Source organism: Eubalaena glacialis, chromosome 6, assembly GCF_028564815.1.
Source record: "Eubalaena glacialis isolate mEubGla1 chromosome 6, mEubGla1.1.hap2.+ XY, whole genome shotgun sequence".
In the NCBI taxonomy this organism is placed as follows: domain Eukaryota; kingdom Metazoa; phylum Chordata; class Mammalia; order Artiodactyla; family Balaenidae; genus Eubalaena; species Eubalaena glacialis.
This window is the reverse complement of record NC_083721.1, coordinates 8706705-8729733: the sequence shown is the minus strand read 5'-3', so window position 1 is coordinate 8729733 and position 23029 is coordinate 8706705. Positions and strand designations below refer to the sequence as shown.

The 23029-nt window shown below is 50.3% G+C and overlaps 1 protein-coding gene across 3 annotated transcripts in view; it reads left to right on the top strand.

Moving 5' to 3' along the window:
* The window catches only part of SIM2 (SIM bHLH transcription factor 2), a 47781-nt gene that overhangs the window by 15088 nt on the left and 9664 nt on the right, over positions 1–23029 (top strand). For all 3 annotated transcript variants that reach the window (XM_061193945.1, XM_061193944.1, XM_061193946.1), the window contains 4 exons: positions 5268–5376; positions 8599–8684; positions 10495–10694; positions 15048–15154. In XM_061193945.1, coding sequence (XP_061049928.1) covers positions 5268–5376; positions 8599–8684; positions 10495–10694; positions 15048–15154 — 502 coding nt within the window. The remainder of the gene's footprint in view (positions 1–5267; positions 5377–8598; positions 8685–10494; positions 10695–15047; positions 15155–23029) is intronic.

Sequence of the window (23029 nt, the reverse complement as noted above, 5' to 3'; positions counted from 1 at the left end):
TGTATGGTTTTCATTGTCTGATAAGGGCAGGCAATTGACCTCTCTGAACCATAACTTAAATAAGAAAATAATGCCCGCTCTACCACTCTTTCAGGATCATGGTGAGAAACATACCAAGGGCCCATGTGATTTATAAACTATAGGGAGCTACACAAAAGCCAGGCATTGTAAGTTTCATTAGAACTGTACTTCAAATAGCATGAAAGTTGCTTCAGATAGCATCCTTTGGTGGGCACATATTAGGGATAATTAGTCATGGGGAATGTTCTGGCACATCATAAGGCACTGTGCACATACCAGGACCTTCCAGTTCATTCTGTCAGGCTGCTCAGTCTGGCATTCTACATCTCTCTTTCGCTCTCTGTCATTTTTCTCTTTTCACGTGGGAAATTAAAATGATTGTTTTTGAACACAATAATTAAGAATGACCAAAACATTGGATAGGTAACAAATATACCTCCTGTTCATGATAAACGCCACAAAAGGAAATTTTTTTTCTTTGGATTTTTGAATTTTATTTAATTTATTTTTTTATACGGCAGGTTCTTATTAGTTACCTATTTTATACATATTAGTGTATACATGTCAATGCCAATCTCCCAATTCATCCCACCACCACCCCCATCCCCCTGCCGCTTTCCCCCCTTGGTGTCCATAGGTTTGTTCTCTACATCTGTGTCTCACTTTCTGCCCTGCAAACCAGTTCATCTGTACCATTTTTCTAGGTTCCACATATATGCGTTAATATACGATATTTGTTTTTCTCTTTCTGACTTACTTCACTCTGTGTGACAGTCTCTAGATCCATCCACGTCTCTACAAATGACCAAGAAAGGAAATTTAAGCAGAATTGGAATTTAAATTATATTTCCTTTTGGTCCTAATGCAGACATAAAACTTTGTATATCACAATTTTGAATTTTCCCAAAAAATTGTAAAGATGCCTTTTGTCTGTATGTTGCCAGGAGAAGTGTCAATTTAAAATAAGTCAAACTGACTGTCCGTGTAGGACGACTAATTTTTTTCTGATCTCCTGGCGAGACTATCTCAGTATCAGTCTCCAGCTACAAAAACACTTTCACGCTGATGTCTGGGGAGTGTTTCATGGTGAACTGTTTAAATAAGCAACAACAAACTTTTCCCTCAAATCTGCCTCCTATTCCCAATTAACTCTGCAGAAGGAAATCTAGGCAGAATGACAATGTGTATTTTTTTCTGTCTTCTTAAATAGTAAAATAAGGTATTGAAAAGAATGTCAAATACCCAACTTCTGTTTAAAAATTTTTTTGCACCTTTTAGATTATTTTTACTAGTAGTAGTGTAAGTCAGACAAACACATCAAACATGAAAACTTTAATTAAAATAGGCTTCAAGATTTTTTTTAATCACCAGAGATAACAGTGTTAATAAAATTTTACCCACTAGTCAGAGTAACCTTTTAAACAGGTTTTCTGATGAATAAGGGCAGTAATAGCTTATATTTACGTAATGCCCTTCTGTGTTCCAAGAACTTTCAATTATTCTCTATAACAATATCTCTAAGTAACGACATCTTTCATATTAATTCGGGGTTAAACTCTATGTTAGCAGCTCCTAAGGAACATAAGCTCCTAGGTTTGCCATAATTGTGTGATAATTCATAGCAAACTGGTGTTTTTTTTTTTAATCTGCACTATCTAAATAACTTTCTGAACTATTTGAGAATATAAAAATGATTCTTTATGTGTTATAAGCCCATCCCAATTCAGAGCCTTTTATTGAACTTTTTTAAAAGCGTGTATTGGAATAAGAAGTCTACTTCATATGGCAGAGTTTATTAATTTATTTTTGCTTTTAAATTAGTAAATGCAGCAATCCTGGCTGTCAGACTTTGGTACCAAAAAATGACAGGGAGAACCACAAAATGCTAATTGTCTCCTCAGCCCATAGTGCAAGTTGGGTAAAGAGTCAGCCTTCTGCTTGAAAATTCTATTTGGTGTATGCGCACATTCATAATACAAAATAATCCATATAGACACACATCTACTTGGAAGACGTAGAGTTGGGGAAGCACTTTTTATCCACCAAGTTTATTAAATGATTTAGTTTCATGGTTTTTTGGTTAACGTAATTAACTTATATTTGAAGAAGGAAAAAAGCCCTGCATACCTGCTATGTATTTCTTCAAACATTTTAAACTATCCTTGTGGTTCAAATGTCCTTACTGAAGTTGCATATGGTATATAACATCTAGGTAACTAGTATACATTCTCACATAATATAGATATGTATGAAATAGCTGTTCACGAGATACATAAAGGAAAATGTAATATTTGAGAGTGTGGCCGGAAGCACAACTGTAAAAATAACCATGGTGTTGTTTGGGGCCATAAGACCTAATCCTTTCACTTTTGAAATAAAGAGAAAGAACAGCGTTTAATGTTTGTTGACATAACTTGAACCCTGAAACCCAAACCATCTTTTCTTTAAATGCTTAATTTACCATAGTCAGCAAAACACCCAAAGTAGAGCAATGTGTGTTTCCAGAGTACTGGGTGAGTTTCCCCTTCTGACCCAGAATATATCCATTTAGTGCTGTATTTATCATATGTAGTTTTCTTGGCAGGAAGAAAAGCTATTCAGCAAAACATAAAAAAGCTCTTAGTAGGAAAGCAATTCATTTTGTAGTTAGCTGGGTTTTACAAATACTAAAATATCACATTGAAGGTCTGTTTTAATAAGGTTGTTGTATGAGAGCTGGGGAGTTTTATAGCAACAACCATAATTTTTTTTTTTTTTTTTTTTTTTGGTGAGGTAGTCACATTTCTTTCAACATTCAAAAGCACGAAGAGATATGTCAATACAGGAAACACCATGTCAACCGTAATTTTAAGTCAAGGTCAGCACTGTTTTATCATTCCAAAATTTGTCTTTAAAACATTTCCGTTATTTGAAGCCTACTTTACTTGCTAGACAGCCTTAGAAGTTTATCACTAACCCGAGTATTCAGAAAATCAAGCCTTTTAATTCATGGACCTTCACTCTTCTCACTCTCCAAAGGCATGTGATGAGAATGGGCTCTTTGGAAACAGATGAAGCTACTTTGGGATTAAAACGCAAATCCAATCCCTATGAGCCTAGATGCAAGTCTTTTTGCAAATGTACAAAGATGTTTCTCTAAAAAGACATCAGTTACTTTTTTCTCAAAGAGAACTTGGAGCAAACCAGAATTGTCATTTTTCTCTAAAAACCTGGGTAAGGGAGAAATGATAGGCCAACACACACAAAAATTCTATTTTTTCTTTTTTCTTTTTTAAAATAAACCATTGAAATTGTGAATCAATTTAAACAATAGCTCCCTTATTTATTAGCCTCTATCACTCTCCACCGGACAGCATCTCTAGGGCTGCCCTCAGGAAAAAGGAGATTGTCCTGTCCCAAGTGGCTGACTTGAGTGTTGCTGATTTATTTAAACTTTTTAAGGATTAACAGGACTGACTTAAAATAAGGATATTTCGTTTTTATTCTTTTATTTTTAATGAAATCCTGTAGTAACTTTTTACATAGACAAATATCCATTTGGGTCATTAGCAAAGTGCCAGGCTGGGGAGGTGGAGAGGGAACATTTCTGTAAGAGGATTCTCTCCGTTGCTCTGTATAATATTGGGAAAAACATTCCATGAATAATGCAGAAAATAGAACTGTGAAACCTGTTTTCGGGACAAGATTACCTAGCAGGCCAGAAACATAACTTGTTCTGAATTAAAAGGCAACTCACACATCTTAACACATTGGGAGACGTGGCTGGGCGGAGTGGGACTGACTTCACCTCTCTGCGGCCCCCTGGTCCCGAGTAAAGAGATTATGGCCTTGACGCTGATTTGGAACGGTGGCTCCTGGGAGAACCTCTCCAATAAACGGCCTGTCTGGGGCTGCCCTGCTGTGTGAGGTGGCGCCGTCAGGGCTGCCCCTTTACCGAGGATTGAGTCTCTGCTCCGATTGAGAGCAGCCAAAAAAACAGGCGACAAGACACACTTAAAAATAACGAGGGGGTGATTGGGACAAGCCTGGCTTTGCTCTCTGATCTCGCCCTGTCCCCTGGGGGCGGGGCTGAGAAAGTCCCCAGACCCACCCAAGGCTCTGGGCCACGCCAAGGCAGTTCCTCACGCTCTCAGCATCTTCCTGAACTGGGCTGCGGGGCTCTCACTGGCTGTAGTAGGAGTGCCATCACTGCCCCCCCCCCCCAGTACTCTAGGTGCGCTGACTCACCGTCCTTGTCTGCACTGTGATCTCTGAAAGAGGATCCACCCCCCCCCACTGCTCAGAAGGCTGCACCGTTGGTGGTAGTTTCTGGAACATTCTATGCCACTGCCCATCTTCCGATGGGTGAGGGGCCCAGGTCCTGAGAATCTCTGTCATCCCCTATCATGACACTTGTGTTTGGGAGAACAATCAAAAATTCTCAAGGTTAGGACCTGAGTCTCCGGGGACCTCTGTGGAAAGATCGTAACTATGGTGCTTTCCTGGAAACGCTCGTGACCGCAAAGCAGGGTCCAGTCCAACAGGGACATGGCCTCTAGGCCTGCGTGCTGTCCTCTGTGGGGTGTGTCTGGAAGTAGGTGGTGTTCGAATGCCGGGGGAGCAGCCCCAAGGTCATGTGGCTCTCTGGAGTGGCCCACAGCCTCCCAGAGGTCACTCAGCCACCCAGCCGCACCCAAGGGCGGGAGCCGTGGGGTTAGCACAGTCACCCTGGACCAGGAAGGCCACAGACAGGTTTCTGCCCACGTGAAAGGCCCAGCAGGGGCCGAAGGAAAGGACCTTGCTGGGGGCGAGTCTTCCTCGAGCACAGGGTGCCCCCGAGGCTCCCCTGCTCAGCCTCCGTGTGCACGAGCTGTCGCAGGGACCCTGCTCTGGACGTGGCCACTGGTCTCCTGGCCACCAGTCCCCACAGGCAGCAGGTGAAGGATGGGGCTGGCTCCGGTCTGATTTAAGCCGCCTCCCGTGTGAAGGATGCTCCCCAGGCCAGGAGGGTCCCCCGCTCCATAGTGCACCTTTTCCAGCCTTCACTCCTGCTCAGGACCCCCCTGGCCTTGTTGGGAGACAGTTGGGCGCTGACTGAGAAAAGGCAAACATTTCTGTGTGAGGGTAAGGTGTGGGTTGTGTGCAGAGATCAAGGTCCTGTCTCTCCCTGGCAGGTGCGTACCTATAATACACCTTACACCTTCACCTCTCCACCTCCCCGAAGTCCTAGAGAAGATTCCTGACCCCTCCCTTCCTTTCCGCGGCAGGTGGAGCTCACGGGCAACAGCATTTACGAGTACATCCATCCTTCCGACCACGATGAGATGACTGCTGTCCTGGCAGCCCACCAGCCTCTTCACCATCACCTGCTCCAAGGTATTTCCTCCAGACGAAAAGAAACCAGAATGAACGCTGGACGATGCTCTTTGCTGTGACCCTAGGGCTTAGTTTCCCACGATGCCCAGCCAGGCCTCTCCAGCAAACATGCGGGGTCCACCAAGTGGGGATTTGTTTTTATGCTTCTGTCCTTTAAAGCAACTACTGATCCCCTTTCACGTGCCAGAGACTGTGAGAGGGGCACGGTAGGAGACAGAGAAAAGTGGTCCAAGGCTTCCACCCCAAGGTGCTCTTGGTTTAGAATGCCAGCGACACAGGTCTAGACCTGGGCTTCTTAACCAGAGCGTCCGAGGATAAAACTCAGGGGGGCCATGAAACTGCATGGGGAAAATTACATCTTTATTCCCTCTAGGTGAAATCTAGCATTTCCTTTGCTCGTAGATTGTAGACAGTAAGCCATCTTACTATCACAAGTACCTGTGGCTTTGCCTACAACAAAATTCACAGATATTTTCATTTCACCTTATGGTTGTTTCAGGTATTTAAACATATCAGTTATGCTCACCACTACTTTGAAATTTCAGGAGCTGTGAGTCTGCTACAGGATCTTGTTATTTAATGTGTTAATAAAGTAGCACATTTATAACCACAGCACCACTTGTTTGAATATTTCGATGTTTTTCAATACAGCTGATCCCCTTTGTAATCTCATATATTTTATGCTCTCAGAAACGTTATTCTGAGTGGGGATCTGCAGGTTTTGTGCCACAGCACGAGTCAGTTAAGAAGCCTTCGTCTAGACGGATGAGGCAGGTCCGTCTTGCTGACCTGGCTCCATTTGGCGACAAGAGTTTTCTCTTGACAGTCCCAACATTTAGCACGTATTAACGTGGTCCCCGCTGTTTTAAGCACCCTGTTAGAACAGTTGTGGCGTGGCTGTTCAGTGAGGGTGTGGAACATGTCTTCACACAAATGACTCCTTAACTTACAATTGCCATGTGTGCTAGGAAGACACAGAAGAACTTGTTCCAGGGGCCCTGGCCTTGTAACTCCCTCTCATGGCCCAATGAGACCAACCAGTACGCTGACCAATGGGTCTCTTGTCTGCTTTGGACTATGGTATCCCAACTCGGCCAAAATCCCCTAGTGAGACAAAATGCCAAAGAAGAAGTGTCAAAAGTGATGAGAATGGGGTAGCCAGCCACAGAAAAAAAAATGGGTTCCATTCTTAGTGCTTCCTCCTGGGATGGGTCATTCTGAGGCTAGGAGGAGAGAACACAGAATAGCACACTCAGTTGTGAAACCCCTTGCAGATCCAGCTCTGTGGCCCCCATGTTCTAGCCCCAGAAATAGTCACCATGTGTCTACCAAGGAGGGAGACTGGTATGTTGGTTTCTGAAATGTGATGGGGGCTTAGTTGTAGCTATGGCCTGTGGTGCTTAAGTCCTTGGAAATGGTCCGGCTGCATAAATGAACAGGAATACGACTCTGAAGAAATAATTTCCAACAAAATAAGGGCTAGGAGAGCACATTGCTCCCGAATCTAATGCTTTCACTGTGGGGTTGTTTAAAGTTGGACAAAGACAGCTGGAAAATTAGAGAATTCCTCAGAACATTGTGGTGTGTGTGTGTGTGTGTGTGTGTTTAATTGAAGTATAGTTGATTCACAATGTTCTATTAGTTTCAGGTGTACAGCAAAGTGATTCAGTTTTATATATATTCTTTGTCAGATTCTTTTCCACTATAGGCTTTTACAAGATATTGAATGTGTTGTTATTGTTTTAAAAAGTTACAGTGTGTTAATTGCATAGGAGTGGGCTTTCTGCCATTAGCTCCAGTTTCATTTTACCCTTCCATGTCATAGCCTTTAAAAAAGTGTTTAGAAAATGACAGCAAATGGGAGTATCATGAGACCCGTCCAATTTCCTGTGGGGTTCACGTCTAAGGTGGGCCAACAGTACAGGAGGAGAAGGTCTGGGAGACGTGGGGTCTCCCACTGACTCATTTCCACAGCCAACTGAGTGTTCAGGCTCTGAGGTTCACAAGCACCTGGTTTTCACCTCATCTGCAGAGTTGGTTTTCTGTGTCTGAACTGGCCTCCTTGTTTTATGGTAATTGTGTGAGAAGTGGACTCTCCCCAGAACTGGATAGTTAATTACTGGGTGATGGTTTTTACACCTGAGCATGCTCTTCTGGAAATGGGGTAGACAGGCCGCCATGTTAGAGGGAAGCCTTCTGCCTCCAGACCCCAGCTGTGCAGAGAAACTGTGGGTAGATATGGCAACCCCTCCAACTAGGGGAGGGGGGCCTCTGAGGTGATGCCCTTATCTCCACTGGGCAGTGCCCTCAGGGAGGGGCGGAAGGCCTTGCTTCCATTCCTAGTGGTAACCTTTCTTTAAAAATTAATTTATTAACCACCACCAAAGAGCTGTTTATTTAGAGTGGAATGACCTCGCTCTCACCCTGGGGCGAGGACAGTCTGCCATCCGTGCCCAGAGAGCTGGTGTCCGCTCACTAAAGCAGAGGGTGTTTCCTTGGGGGACGTATGCGTTTGCAGTAGTGAGGTCGGAGATTCGTGTGTGAGGCCTGCGACGGGAATAAAGGAAAGGCTTTGGGCCAGAGAAAGGGGCGGGGAGGTGGGCGTCCATCCAGGGCTGTAACTGAGGGTGAAAGCTTTGATCTGGCCCAGTGGGTCTGCTGGGTCCTGTGCCCCATCCCACGATGCAGGGCAGTCTCGGTGCCCATGGCCGTGGGCGCACTGGCCGCAGGGGCCCTGGGGCCGGCTCCCTCTGCCAGGGAGAGGCCTGCACTTCTGACTCTCAGTCAGTCAGAGGGGGGACGTCAGTCAGATGCTTCTGGGCTTCCCGGCAGGCGCGGCACCCGCCCAGGGCTGGCCAAGGCGATGCTCCTGGCACCAGGCCTCTCTGTGGCCACCATCAGGGGACCACGGCAGGTTGAGCTGGGCTGGGTCGCTGCTCATAGATCCTCACCTTGGCCCCAGGTTGGCGTCTAGCAAGGTCTTGCTGTGGCCACGTTTCGGGCTACCCCTTTCTGGAGCACGTGGAAGCTCGCCGGGACCGGGCCAGCCTCCCCGCCCCACCCGGGTCCTGGCCACCGCCTCTCTGAGTGGGGTTCTGGGTGGACTGGGCCAGGGCCTCTGGCTGCCTGATCTGGTCCAGAGGGTTTATTGGGAGTGTTGGGATAAAGTAAGGGGAAGCATCATGGGACAGTTTGCCAATCTAACCTCACGCCTGCTTTCAGAGTATGAGATCGAGAGGTCGTTCTTTCTTCGAATGAAGTGTGTCTTGGCGAAAAGAAACGCCGGCCTGACCTGCAGCGGATACAAGGTACCGGGAGCCAAGGGCTTGCGGGCGGGAAGGGGGCAGCGGTGGGTCTTTGCTGTGCTTTGTGCTTTGCTTCACGTTCAGGAACATCTGCAGACAGGAAGGCACCACTTCCTAATGTAGAACTTTCTAGGGACGCTGCTCACGGCAAGCGTGAGAGCTGGAATCTTACAGGGATATACCAGGCAGGCTGGATTTTGTTGTCTGAGGCCAGGAATAAATGGGGCTAAGGGTAGAATTTGACCTTGGCACCTTCAGGTTCTACACTGCACACAGGGCAGTTCCACTGGAGCAGCCGCGCCTAGACTTTCTCCTCCCTCAGGGGAGAGAGGGTCATCAGCCCACCACTCTGGAGCTAGAGGCGGATGGGAGCCTTTTTGCGGGAGAATTTGTGTAAAAGGAGGGAGGGGTGGGGTGAAGAGAGAGGGGACAGTCCTGTGCCTTTGTCCTTTGTCCTGTCTTTCTGGAATGCCCCTCCCCCCTCCTCCCCATCCCAGGGTCCGCCTTCCCTCAGCCTCTCCTCAGCCCCGCTCCTTTGAGCCTCAATGCCAGCTCTTCCCTTTGACCATTACCTCACTCTGTTTCATAGTTTGGGAGATACTTTTCTTATGTGCTGTCCCAGACCCTAAACCTCAGAGGTGGAAGCCTCCAGCACCACCCTGCACCCTGTAGATATTCTTCTGGAGACTTGGGTCCTGAGATGTTTCTGACACTTACTAACCATCCAACTGTCTGATCTTAAGTAAAACCCATCACCTACCTTGTCCTCAGTTTCCTCATTAGTAAAATGGGAGAATAGACTCCAAGGATTTTAAGATTTGTTCCAGCCCTAAAGACTGTGAGTGTTTTCAGGAATCCTGGAGGAAAGTTTCTGAAAAGAGGATTTAAGATTTTAGCTGCTCATCACTGCTGTTATGATGGTCATGATCCTTTCAAAGATCTTACTGACGATAACTTGTGTAAATGCTTCAATATTGAAGCTTAGGGCTGTACAAATGCTTCCGTTTGGTATTTGGAACACTATACATTTTCTCCTATATGGGTCTTGGCTATAACAATTAGAAGTGTTTCTATATAGCCACGCTGGATTTGTGTTTATTACAAGTGGGTAAAATCTTGAATTATAAATAAAGTAAATAAAATAAAATAAGCATACGTTCAAAATGAGGACTTTTTTTAAGGGACTTCCCTGGCGGTCCAGTGGTTAGGACTCCACACTCCCACTGCAGGGGGCACGGGTTCGATCCCTGGTCGGGGAACTAAGATCCCGCATGCCTCACAGCCGGAAAAAAAAAAAATGAGGACTTTTTTGATTGCCCTGAAAGAACTCTTCATTTACTGGAGTGATATGGCTTGTCAAATTATTTAAATGTCAAGTTAGCAATCGCGAAATTCAATCTCATTGGGAGATGATGAGCTTTATAGTTACTGAAATGAACATTATGGAGCAAATCGTTAGCTCCCCAGAATGCCTTTGTTGTGCCATCTAATTGCAATGGCCATGAGTTAATTATGCGTAAATCCATTCTATATTAGAGAGTCTTCAATTGTGGAGTTACTTGAGCATAGTCAATTGCATAAGCTAACTCTTATATTTTATGACGATATTGTTTCCTAAGAAAGAAGCATAGTTCATTTCTTCCGAGCAGTGAATCAGATGTCTGTCAGCATGTTGGCTGCACGGCTCAGTAGAGGCTGGGCTGGGGGAATATTCCAACCTGTTCCAGAAAAGAAGCAGGCCCAGAGCCAGGAGCAGTGGGTACCAGTCTGACCTCCGGGTCGCCGCCAGCTGACCCTGCCTGTGCTTCCCCAGGTCATACACTGCAGCGGCTACTTGAAGATCAGGCAGTATATGCTGGACATGTCCCTGTACGACTCATGCTACCAGATCGTGGGGCTGGTGGCCGTGGGCCAGTCACTGCCGCCCAGCGCCATCACTGAGATCAAGCTGCACAGCAACATGTTCATGTTCAGGGCCAGCCTCGACCTGAAGCTGATATTCCTGGATTCCAGGTGAGTTTGGCACCTGCTGCTGCAGAGTTCCAGAAGATTCTGATGGTGGAAACTGGCCCCTGAAAGCTACACTATTAAACCAAAATGTAGCAAGCAATAAGCTGTACTAAGAATATGAATTAGAAAGAGATTTAGTGAAAGAATTAGTATCGACCTTAATAGTCCAGGAGTGGCCGGCCTCTCCAGCTAATAGGTACTTGTTTTATTTGTTTATATTTTCATCATCTCACTGGAGTTTGAACTGGAAATATGTGTTGTGGGCAAAAGTTCGCCTTTTGAAGACCCATGAGGTCAGGATTCTGCCTTGTGTCTCCGTCAAGTTGGTAGGACTTTAAAACAAACAGAAAGTCTCCACTCTGAGCGGTGTGTGTGACTGGGAGGGCTTCCAGCTGCAGCTGGCGGGAAGCCGGGCTCTGCCGGTCCCTGCAGGGCTGAGGCAGCGAGCAGAGAGGTGGCCTTCGCTGGGGGGCAGGCTGGACCCACAGCTCGGCAGGTGCCCGTCGGCGTCTGGGCTGGGAGGGCACCTCCGGCTGACGAGGAGGGCAAAGCTGCAGCGTCCCCAGAACTGTCTCCCACTTGGCGAGGCCCAGCAATTTGAGAATCTCCTCTCAGAGAGAGGAGGGAGGGTGGACGAGGCAGAGGCACTGACCTGCTGTTTCACTGGGCCTGGGGAGGCGTCTGTGCGTCCCCCGAGGCAGGCTGCAGGCCTGCGGGGCCTCCCTGGGCTTCCATTTTCTTTGCCCATTTGGCTACTCACAAGGATGTTAGGAAAGATGAAGCTACATAGTAGATGGGAAGCATCTGTAAAAGTGAAAAGCCTGATATACCTGCAAGGTGAGTCGTTTTGCCTCTTGGCCTTTTAGATTCCTCAACTGTACAGGCAGAAACAAGTGTTCAGAGACCCAACTCCTGACTTTTGGTGTGTGTAGCTGAGCTTTCTGGGAGAAAAGTTTTACACACACACACACACACACACACATATTTTCCTGTATGTCCTGAAGCTAGGATTTATTGATTTTTTTTTTCACTTTTTAAAAATTGTGGTAAAATATACATGACGTAAAATTGATCATTTTACCCATTTATGGAATAAAAATAAACTTACCTGGTTAACAATAAGAGGTGAAGACACTATTTAGTCTAGTTCATCGTGAATGCATCTCAGAACCATTCAGAGGCAGAGAAATGACAAGGGTTGGCCTTACAGGGTCATCATCATGCTCTCTGAAACTCCAAGCAAAGAGGAAATATAACCCCTTGGAGGAAGGATGCCCGCACCTCTTGGGAGGGCCAGACGCTGACAAGGGCTGTTTTCTTGCAGTAAAGACAGAGGCACCTGCAGGGAGGAGCCGGGAGGCCGGGGAGCTGCTCGGGAGCCGGCGTGGGGTAGACCTCACAGCATGCAGGGACAGAGAAGCTCTCTCCAGACTTAGGAGCCACTTCTAAAAGTGGACTGCAAGAAAATCTGACTGTCCATGTTCATTATTTTAGAAATTTGGGAGGATACGGCGGGTTTCTCCCTTGTTTTGTCTCCCAGTTTTTCTTTGACCGTCCTGGGAAAAGCCTCTGAGGCTTGGTGAATCCTCTAGAAGAGGAAAGAGGGGCGTCTCCCCAGAGGAGAGATTTCAGGTCTTCTCGAGTTGTTTAATCCACACAGCTTTGAAAAGTGAGGGACAAATCGGGGAGCTTTACAGAAGACGTTATGTGAGTTTAGCTCAGAGGACAGCTTGCTCCTGAAGGGAGCCTCTACTTCTGGGTGTAAGGGCCGTACCCCCGAGGTGAGTAGTAAAGCAAGGTGGCCATCTCAAGGAGGACTTCCCAACTCTACAGAAGCCCGTGAAGTTCTTCCTACTAGGTACCAGGAAGCTTTTAGCAAAGCCTTGAGGTCTTTTCTGAACCCCAGTCATCTAGGAGGTCCTGAAGAATTCTTCACACTCTGGTCTTCAGTCGGTTGCAGCTCGATGGTCTTTGAAAGGCCACTGGGCTGGGGGAGAGAGGAGCTGGCCCAGTGCCAGAGGGTCAGTAGAATGGACTGGCAGGGTGATGTCAACTCCTACGTCCAAACCCCAGAAGCCACGGCAAGGGGTTGGCCTGAAGCCCAGCAGCCCCAAAGTCACAGGGGCCAGGGTGGGAGTCCTGGCAGGAGGGCCCAGCTGGTCCCCCCCCGCCAGCATAATCCCAGACAAAACTGAACTCGGCGTAACCTGAAATCTGGTTCATAGGGGTTTTGTGGTATTTCACTTTGAAACTGTAGCTGGTGCTTTTGCTAAGGATGGGTGAACCCGGCGATGTTTGGGGTTTGGCAAATCCCTCTGACAGGTCTTCAGACACTAGAGGGTTGGAAAAAACCAAGAGGGCAGCCTGCCAAACCCTTCCCTTCCCATTTAATTTTTAAAGCCAGTGTGTACTTTGATGAGAAACTTAATACATGTGTTTCTGATTCATTTACACATTCGGGGCCGTTGTTCTGAAACTTTACATCCAAAGGGTCTGGGAAGCCTCTTTCATCCCCACACCGTAGAGATGCCTGGTTTTCTTTTGGGGGGAAGCCAGACGTCTCAATTTTCCTGCCACACGGAGTTAGACTCCAGTGGGGCCTGAAGTTCTAGGTGGCCCTTGGACAGGTCCCCCGAGCCCTGAGAGGCTCTGGCCTGTGCAAACTCCCTTTCCACCCACCTCCAGCCCCAGCTCCTTCCTGCCCTGGAGGAACACCATGGAAATGTGTACACCAAATAGTGAGTGATTCCATGGAAATATGAGGCTCACAGAGATTTACGACCCAAAGCCTGTGCAGAGCTCCACAGAAAGGGGAGCGGGTTAGGGAATGAAAGTGAGGTCAAGTTTCCCCATTTAATTTACAGCTAACATTTCAGATCTGGGCCAGCAGGGCCCCTAGGCCCTGTCACCCTCAGTCCCCACTGACTTCTCACCATGGCCTCACCTCCTTTGGAATCCCCTCTTGTCTCCACTTTCATCTGTTCTTGAATATCTGTCACCAAGATGCTAGGGCCACCTCCTCTGAGGGCGTGGCTTCCAGCACCGTTATCCATGGCCTGGGGATCGATACCACGGCCACATGCAATTTTCACCTACGGGTGGAGTGATCCAAATGCTAGCGATGATGCCGTCTCGGATGCCGAGAGCCACTCTTCTTCAAAGAACTGAAGTGGGAAATGAATATGCCTGGGGCTTGATAAGAATAAAAACTGGGCAATGGCGAATAAGCACAGGGAGAATGCTTCCATTTCCACAGCGAGCTTAAGCCTTACCTTCAGTCACAACAGTTTGGGGTGTTATTATACTATTTTCTGGGGGAAAACAGTCCTCCACCGATAGGAGTCTTAAACGTCTCCAGTTACTCCCTAAATCCCATCTGCAGGAATCACCCAATCATAGCATCATCCTGAGACCAACTGTGCCAGGTAACTGTCCAGTGTGGAATGGAGGGTTACAGGTTCGCACACACAATAGGCAGGATGTGGAACCAACCCAAGTGTCCATCATCAGGTGAAAGGATGAAAAAAATGCGGTATCTACATAAAACAGAATATTATGCAGCCATAAAAAAGGAATGACATTCTGATAGATGCTACAACATGGATGAACCTTGAAAACATGTTAAGTGAAAGAAGCCAGACACAAAAGGTCAAATATTGTATCCTTCCACTCAGAGGAAATATCTAGAGTAGACAAATTACTAGAGATAGAATGTAGAAGAGAGGTTGCCAGGGACTTGGGGAGGGGGAAGTGGGGAGTTATTGTTTAATGGGTACAGAGTTTCTGTTCGGGGTGATGAAAATGTTCTGGAAATGAAAGTGGTGATGGTCAAACAACATTGTGAATTGTACACTTTAAAATGGTTAAAATGGTAAATTTTATGTCGTGCATATTTTACCAGAATAATTTTTAAAACTTTCACACAGGACTTTCCCCCCAAAATACAGAGCCCCCCAGCGAGTGGGCTCTGTCTCACCTTGGTAGCTCCCCCCAATATCAGTATCTAGTCCACTCTTAAGCATCCTCTGATAGGCTTCACCTTGAAAAGGGACTGACCATTTTGAGCCATCCCAGACCTTCACCTTGAAAAGGGATTGACCGTTTTGAGCCATCCCAAACCTTCCAGCCAGTGGCTTCAGAAGGACATTCCTCCTCATGAAGAGTGCTGCGTCCTGCACTGGGCTGGAGCTCATAGACTTTCTTGTAAAAAAAATCATTCTCAGTTTCCAAAATCAACACTCTCTCCACCCACCCCCAAGCCTTTTAGCACTTGATTAGTCAGAAAAACCAATGTTAGTTTAAATGAAAGGCAATCTGCAGGGCATTGTAATTCACGGAGCCACCGTCCTCCCCCAGGGTGACCGAGCTGACTGGGTACGAGCCACAGGACCTGATCGAGAAGACCCTGTACCATCACGTGCACGGCTGTGACGTCTTCCACCTGCGATACGCGCACCACCTCTGTGAGTACTGCGCTCACCCTGGCCAGCAGCCCTGGCAGCCAGGGAGGGAGTGCCGAGGACAGAGTGGGGGCAGCGTCCCTTGTTTGATGCAACAACTACCCATCGTGTACCCACGAATCTTAAACATCAAGTCTGTCTCCAGGTAGCCCTTGCTTTCAGCACAGGCACTCATTGTCACTTCTCAAATATCCAGTGAAACCCTGGCAGGTGTGGGATGATGTGGAAGTTGCTGGATTCTATTCAATAGATTATGGATTTGGAACCTAAATTTCTCTATGACGTCTGGATAGCAGTTGTGGATAACGACAACAGCAGTAGAAGAACTGATACTCACAGGGCCCTTACTAATGTCCAGCACTAGTTTAAGTGATTAAATACATTACCAACCAAGTGAGGGAGGTTCCCATGTTCATGATCCTCCCTTTGCTGTTGAGGATGCCGAGGTTCAGAGAGGTTAAGCCACTTGCCTGTGGTCACACAGCAAGGAGGCGGCATAGCTGGGAGCTGAATCCAGTGAATTCGGCCTCCATCCGCTGTCCATCATTGGTTGGGAAGCTCAGGGAGACCACAGGTTTCTAGGATGGGAGAAGTCCACGTAGAAAGAGAAAACCAACAGTATTCCATTTGTCAACAGAGGAAGTTTGGGGAACATCTGGATGCGAGGGTGGAGGCGCTCGTCACTGAAATGGTTAAAGAAGTAACACTTTTCTTGTAGAACCAAATCGAGGCAGCAAATAACTGGGATGGAGTAGAATACCTCATCTTCCCGCCGTCCAGCCCCACCATGCTAATGGCCGGTCCAGGGGTGCTTGTTAACGGGGTACGGAGGGCTGGGGGAGCCAGATCTTCTGCAATGCGGCCCAGGTGGCACGTCCTCCTTCTTGCTGTGTGTTGACTAAGAGGCATCAGAGGACAAGATGTTGGTGTCGGTTGCAGCTGGACGACGGGTTCCAGGGCTGCTCGATCCTCGGCCACGCCGTCTGCCCGGCCGTTTGGTGACAACTGGGACTCAGTTAGCCCGGCAGTTACTAGGGTATCGCTCTTCTCTCCTCCCGAGTCACTAAGGGCAGAAACCTGTGACAACCAGGAGGTTGGCTGGGCAGACGCCGTCAGCTCCTTGCTGCTCCTTGTAATTCACAACAGCATGAAAAAGCCCCCGTGCATGGAAGTACGTGGAGTTGTGAGCAGCTTTTTATGTCTTTTTTTTTAAAAATGGCCAAATCATGATCTCATATAAACGTCCCTGACCTTCTCGAAGCCCAGCTTGGTAAGAAGCAGCTGCCTGGTGTTCAGAAGGGCTCCGTAGGTCAGGTCACTGCTGTGGGAGCTAGAAATCTGCCTTGTGTAAACGGGGTAGGAAGTGTCAATTATAGAATTAGATCTTCGGGAGACCTGAAAGGCAGGGCGGGTGGTAGAGGGGAGCAGCTGGGAACGTGTGCTCTGGAGTAAGGAGAGCGACTGGGGGGTGGAAGAGGCATCTGCTGGAGGCTGTGCACCACGGAACAGTCTAGAGGGAAGGACAGGCCGGGGGGCAGGCAGGGGAGCAAATGGGAGGGTTCACAGCTCCACACCTCCCTGCCACTGTCAGGGTGTCCGAGGAAAAGCCCCAGCCCTGGGGGTCCCAGCCCCGTCCCCTGAGGCAGGAGCACGGGCAGCCTCTCTCTCCAGCACAGGAGTTGAAAACAAACCCTTGAATTACACGAAGGGAGAGTTATTTTTCAAAGCAGGGCTGCAGTGTGGGAAAGTAGGCCTGTAAGCGCAGAGAAAGGAAGCTCACGGAACTAAAGTCTTTGTTCTAAATACCATTTTTCATCTCTCACATTGCGTGGCTAACAGAGCACAGGGTTTTTCAGGGGGAACAAATTCAATTTGTGTTTTGGAAATGTAATGAAAGCCATGGTGGTGGCCAGTGGGAGGCTCCTGTGTCCCCGACACGGACCAGATGCAGATGGGAGGTGGAGAGGTCTGTCTGTGGGTGGGACAGGCCATTGGGTCTGTGGTCCTGACCACACGATGGGTCTTCAACTTGTCCACCAGGAGCCCCCGTCTTCCTGAGCTCATCTGACTTCCTAAACCTACTGGGGGTGTTTATTCGAGAGATCTCCTGCGATTTACGTGATGAATTCGCCTCACTTCATTTGGAATTGGGATTTCCAGACTTTGCAATTATCGAAAGGTCCCTGAGAGGGAAGGTGCACACGGGCTTCCAAGGGACACGCAGAAAAGGCGGAGGGTTTACACACCAGAGGGAGCACGGCTTTGCCAAATGAGCTAGAATTGGTAAATCAAAGAAAACAGAAAATAGCAGTCTTGACAGTGATTGCTACTGTGCTGTGACTCTGACCTTCACTGTGGCCGAGACCCACCGCGGGGGCCAGAGGTTCAGAGCACAGGGCAGTGAGGCCAGGGGACGGCGGGTGTGGCCTTGGATCCCACCCGTCTCCCCTCCACCAGCTTCCCTGCCCCCCCGCCCCAGTGTCAACGAAAGCCGAGTGACAGCCAGAAATAGCCGAGACCTCTACCCACACATCGGGTGGGAGTGGGTCTCCCGGAGCTCAGCCTCAGCTCCAGCCTTGGAACCGTCTCCGGACGTCCCTCAGGGCAGCCGACACACTTCCCAGAACGTTACTTCCCCTCCAGAGCTGGACGAGGAAAGGGAAGACAGTTTGCAACCAGGGCAGGTGTTTGGAGGCGGGTCTTCAGGGCGTGCTGTTCGGGAGATTTTGAAATCTCTCTGTCCAGTGGTCCCTGCGGCCTCACTCTCCTTCCTGGGCTTCCTGTTCCCGCCTCTCCACCCCCAGGGCTGCTTGGCATCTGTTTAATTTCCTTAAAAAACAGGAGCTGAGTCTGAGGTTCAAGGGCAGTAGTTTATTTGGACAGTGGCTGAAGCAGGGGCAGCGAATGAGAAGTGAGGTGCGGAAGGGAGGGAGCCATGGAAGGGGCGTGTCTGGCGACTGCTGCCACAGGCCACCGGCCCTCAATCCCCCGGGGACCCTAGGAGGCCAGGCAGGACCCCTGCCTCAGCTGTGGCACTGAGGAGAGAGGGAGTGGGGGTATTTATACACTCCAGGCATTGGCTGAGGCTGCTCTTGGGGTGTCGTACCCCTCATCTGTCAGGGGATCAGCCAAAGAACAGCCTCAGGGGGAAGTGGGGACTCAGGGTAGAGATGGGGACTCAGGGTGGAGGTGGGGCCTCAGGGTAGAGATGGGGCCTCAGGGTAGAGATGGGGCCTCGGGGTAGAGATGGGGCCTCGGGGTAGAGATGGGGCCTCGGGGTGGAGAGGGGGCCTCAGGGTAGAGAGGGGGCCTCAGGGTGGAGAGGGGGACTCAGGGTGGAGAGGGGGACTCAGGGTGGAGATGGGGACTCAGGGTGGAGATGGGGACTCAGGGGAGAGATGGGGACTCAGGGGAGAGATGGGGACTCAGGGTGGAGATGGGGACTCAGGGGAGAGATGGGGACTCAGGGTGGAGATGGTGACTCAGGGTAGAGATGGGGACTCAGGGTGGAGATGGGGACTCAGGGGAGAGATGGGGACTCAGGGGAGAGATGGGGACTCAGGGTGGAGATGGGGACTCAGGGGAGAGATGGGGACTCAGGGGAGAGATGGGGACTCAGGGTGGAGATGGGGACTCAGGGGAGAGATGGGGACTCAGGGTAGAGATGGGGCCTCAGGGTAGAGATGGGGACTCAGGGTGGAGATGGGGCCTTAAGGTAGAGAGGGGGACTCAGGGTGGAGATGGGGACTCAGGGTGGAGATGGGGACTCAGGGGAGAGATGGGGACTCAGGGTGGAGATGGGGCCTCAGGGTAGAGAGGGGGACTCAGGGTGGAGATGGGGACTCAGGGTGGAGATGGGGACTCAGGGGAGAGATGGGGACTCAGGGGAGAGATGGGGACTCAGGGTGGAGATGGGGACTCAGGGGAGAGATGGGGACTCAGGGTGGAGATGGGGACTCAGGGTGGAGATGGGGACTCAGGATGGAGATGGGGCCTCAGGGTGGAGATGGGGCCTCAAGGTGGCGATGGGGCCTCAGGGTAGAGAGGGGGAATCAGGGTGGAGATGGGGCCTCAGGGTAGAGATGGGGACTCAGTGGGGAGGGGGGCCTGAGGCCGGATGGGGGGAGCCTGGGCGGGAGGTGGGGCCTCTGGAAGCTTCTGGGGCGTCCGTGGTCCGGGGAGGGGTGTGAGGCGGCCAGTCCCGAGTGAAGGTCCACCTCTGCACTGCGTGTCCTCAGCTTCGTCCCCTCCCTGGCTCCGTGAGGCACTGTCCCTCCACAAGCTGCCCCTCGCCTGTCCTTGCACGCGTGGGTCTCCCCCCTCGGGGGCCTCTTGCTCCCACTGCGCAGGGCCCCTGCTGGGTGGCCGGAGCGTCCTCCACACTGAAGCGCCCGCCCCGTGAGGGCTGCGGCGAGCCCCCCACTCCGTCCCGTCTGTTTCCACCCCCGGCTCGGTGCCCACGCGGGGCCTGGGCTCTTGTTTCCGGACAGCGCTTTCCCTCATCCTGCTCACGTGCTGTGCGGACTGCGAATCAGCTCCGGCGGAACGAAACGCTGCAGGCCGGGCTTAAGCAGCAGCGGTGCGTTTTCTCATGGTCCTGGAGGCCAGAAGTCAAGGTCAAGAAGTCAGCAGGGCTGGTTTCTTTCCTCTCCCTGCTGTGTAGACGCCCGGCCGTCTTCTCCCTGTGTCCTCACGTGCTCTCCCTTCCATGTGTGTCTGGGTCGCCTTCTCCTCTTCTTCTAAGGACACAGCCGTACTGGGTCAGGGCCCACCCACGTGGCTTCATTTCACCTGATCACCTCTTTGAAGGCCCCGTCTCCAGACGCAGCCGTGTTCTGAGGTCCTGGGATTGGGATGTGAACATGTGAATTTGAGTAGAGGACATAATTCAGCCTATAAAAGGGGCTTCCCTTCATTATCTCTGTGTCCTCGCCTGAGTGGTGGGCACGGTCCCATCCCCACAGCTTAGCTGGACATCCCGGCTTGGGGAGGGCAGGTGAGGAGACCGAGAAGGTGGGACGCGTCCCCTCACAAGGTGACTTTTCAGTCCTGTCGCCGGCTGCTCTGGCGGCTCAGGGGCCCGGCCGAGCCTCCCGCCCTGCAGGCTCCCCACGGGTCCCCGCAGTGGCCCCTGGCGACTGGATCTCGAGTCCTTCAATCCGACCACAGCTGGAGCTGGCCTGGGGGCTGCCCCGGGGCCTGGGCACCCACGCGGCTTTGACTGCTTCCCCTCCATGCACCACAGCTGAAGGCGGCCACGGTGACCCACCCGCTGGGCCCCTCAGGCCTCCAAGGCCCCCAGGGAGCCTCCTGGTCCTGTGAAACCTACAGACCGACTGTCTGGGCAGTTGATGAGGTAACTCGGCTCAGGAAGAAAACTAACAGTTGCCGACACCTGGGACCGAAGGGAGCTCACTGTCGGGTTTGCCCGGGCCACGCTCTCTCCACACCGGTGTCCGAAACCCAGGAGCCAGGCGAAGGGCTCTGCTAGAAGCCTCATTGGGCGTAACAAGTGGTGGTTCTGCAGGACCGTGGTCAGACATATGGTTTCCACACATTCTTCAAAATATTATCTTAACCGGCAGCAGGGGTCCACGGGGTCCGAAGAAAGCTCAGCCCCTCAAGACAGGGAATCAACGCCTTCTAGAAAGTCAGCCTCGTGAGGAGGAGCAGGGCTGGCCCTTGTGGTCTGGGGGAGCACAGGCTTCCAGATGCCAGCTAGATGGGGGCTGGGATGGCCCCGGCGCCTCAGCCTCTGGTCAGTGTGGTCCTGGACATTCCCAGCTGAGCTCTCCAAGTGAGTCTGTGCCAGGGCTTTCCCCAGAACCTTCTGTAAGGGGATCCTCTAGGGGATCCTCTAGGGAATGTCTTGGACCCTCCCAGCTCGTTCCTGGCTCACTGCCTCCTGGTGGCTGAGGGGAGGCCCTGGCAGCCCTGTCCCGTGGCCTTGGGAAGGTCCTCCCAGCTGGGGCCTGCCTCCCTGCCTCCCTGCTCCCTTTGCAAAGCATTTGGGAGACTCTTGTATATGGGGGGCTTGACGTGCAGGTCCTCGGGGTGGGCAGGGGGCAGCCTGGTCCACAGGCGGGGTGGGGATCAATATCCGTAAACTTGAAGATGTGTGTCAGGGACACCAGGCAGGTTTCTTGTGGACATGGTGTTTCAGAAGAACCATGATGTCTGCACGGCTGTTCGTCTGAAGTAGTTGTGAATTTCACCTAGTTCTCTAGGTAGGACCCTGTCCAGAGTGGGCCAAGCCCAAATGCCAAAGAGAACACAGGCTGTGTCCAACTATCAAAACATCTCAACGTCACAGAAAGGCTCTGGAGCCTGAATATGTGGTCCACATATTTCAAGCAATAACTGTTATAACAAAATTATAGGATGACTGGTGTAGACCCATGGAGAACACACTTTAAATGACATACAGAGGCCACAAACTCAAAAGCTTATGGGGCCAGGCATGTAACATGAATGTATGAGTGGGCGCAGATAGGGCAATATGGAGTGGTGGAGCTTGTGGCTAACTGGAGAACACATGACCCATCCAAAGGCATTCTGGGTAACAGCAACACTATGCCACCAACAAAGCACATCTGTGGACACATGCAGTCCATGGGATGTCAGCTTGCAACCACTCTGTAGCACAGCTGTGGAACAGGGACAAAGGTCTCCAAATAGAAAATACACTTGAAAGAAGTTTCCAATCTACCGTGAGGAGTTTTGATTGACTTCACAGGGAGGCTGGCTTCCGCCGCTGGCCTCTCTTGCCTCTGCACTGGAAATGGATGATGGAGTTTAATTCACATGCAGGTCCTTTCTAGATGCTCCCCTCTAAAAGAGTCTGGAGGTAGAAGCAGCTTTGTCTTCCTGACGAAGGTGCAGGGAGCCTGTGCATTAAGGGGGAGCCATGAGCAATGAAATGGGAAATAATCGATGATAGAAAGCACAGTGCGATCTACACGCTGTCCTGCTCCCTGGGAGCAGTTTGGACATTTATAGGTGTGACTTGATGGGTCTGGCTGAGCCCATCTTCTGTGGTCAGTGTCACTTTGCAGATGTTGCACAATGCAGCCCCCTGGAAGTTCTTCCCCCCCGGGCTTTCCAGGTCTTAGCGACCAAACTCCCTCCAGCCCCAGGTGTAGAGCAGGGGCATGGGGGGTCAAGGACACCGAGACCCGCTCCCCAGAGGACCACGTGGCTTGTCTCCAGTCTCGCTGACTGTGCTCTCCCTGAGGCTCTGCTGGCAGAGACGAGAGCCAGGAAGAACACGGGGATTGCACTTACATCTTCCCCACAGGGGTGGTTAGTTTCCTGCGGCGGCCGTAACCAAATACCACAAGCTGAGTGGCTGGAAACAGCAACAGTGTACTGCCTCACAGTCCTGGAGGTCAAGGTGTCGGCAGGGTCATGCTTCCTATGGAGCTTCTAGGAGACGAGCCTTCCTGCTTCTTCCAGCTTCTGGTGGCTGCCAGCGGTCCTTGGCTTGTGGCCACAAACCCCAGTCTCTGTCTCCGTCTCCCTCTGTGTGTCTGTGTCTTCTCCTTTTCTGTCTCTTATAGGGACACTTGTTATTAGAATGATAGCACCTAATCCAGAATGATAGCACCTTGAGATCCTTAATTACATCTACAAAGACCATTTTCCCAAATATGGTCACATTTGCAGGTTCTAGGGGTTAGAATCTAGAACATGTCTTTTGGGGGGACACTATTCAACCCACGACAGGCATTTTTGGTGTCCTTTTCAGCTCTTAAAATTCAAAACAGAAATGGATATTATGCTTGAGGCCAAAGTTTACTTTCCTTCCAGAGGCCAGCTCGTTGACATGGCTATGCCTCCAGGAAAAGTTCTGGAACCAGGAGGAATTCTGGAGGAACC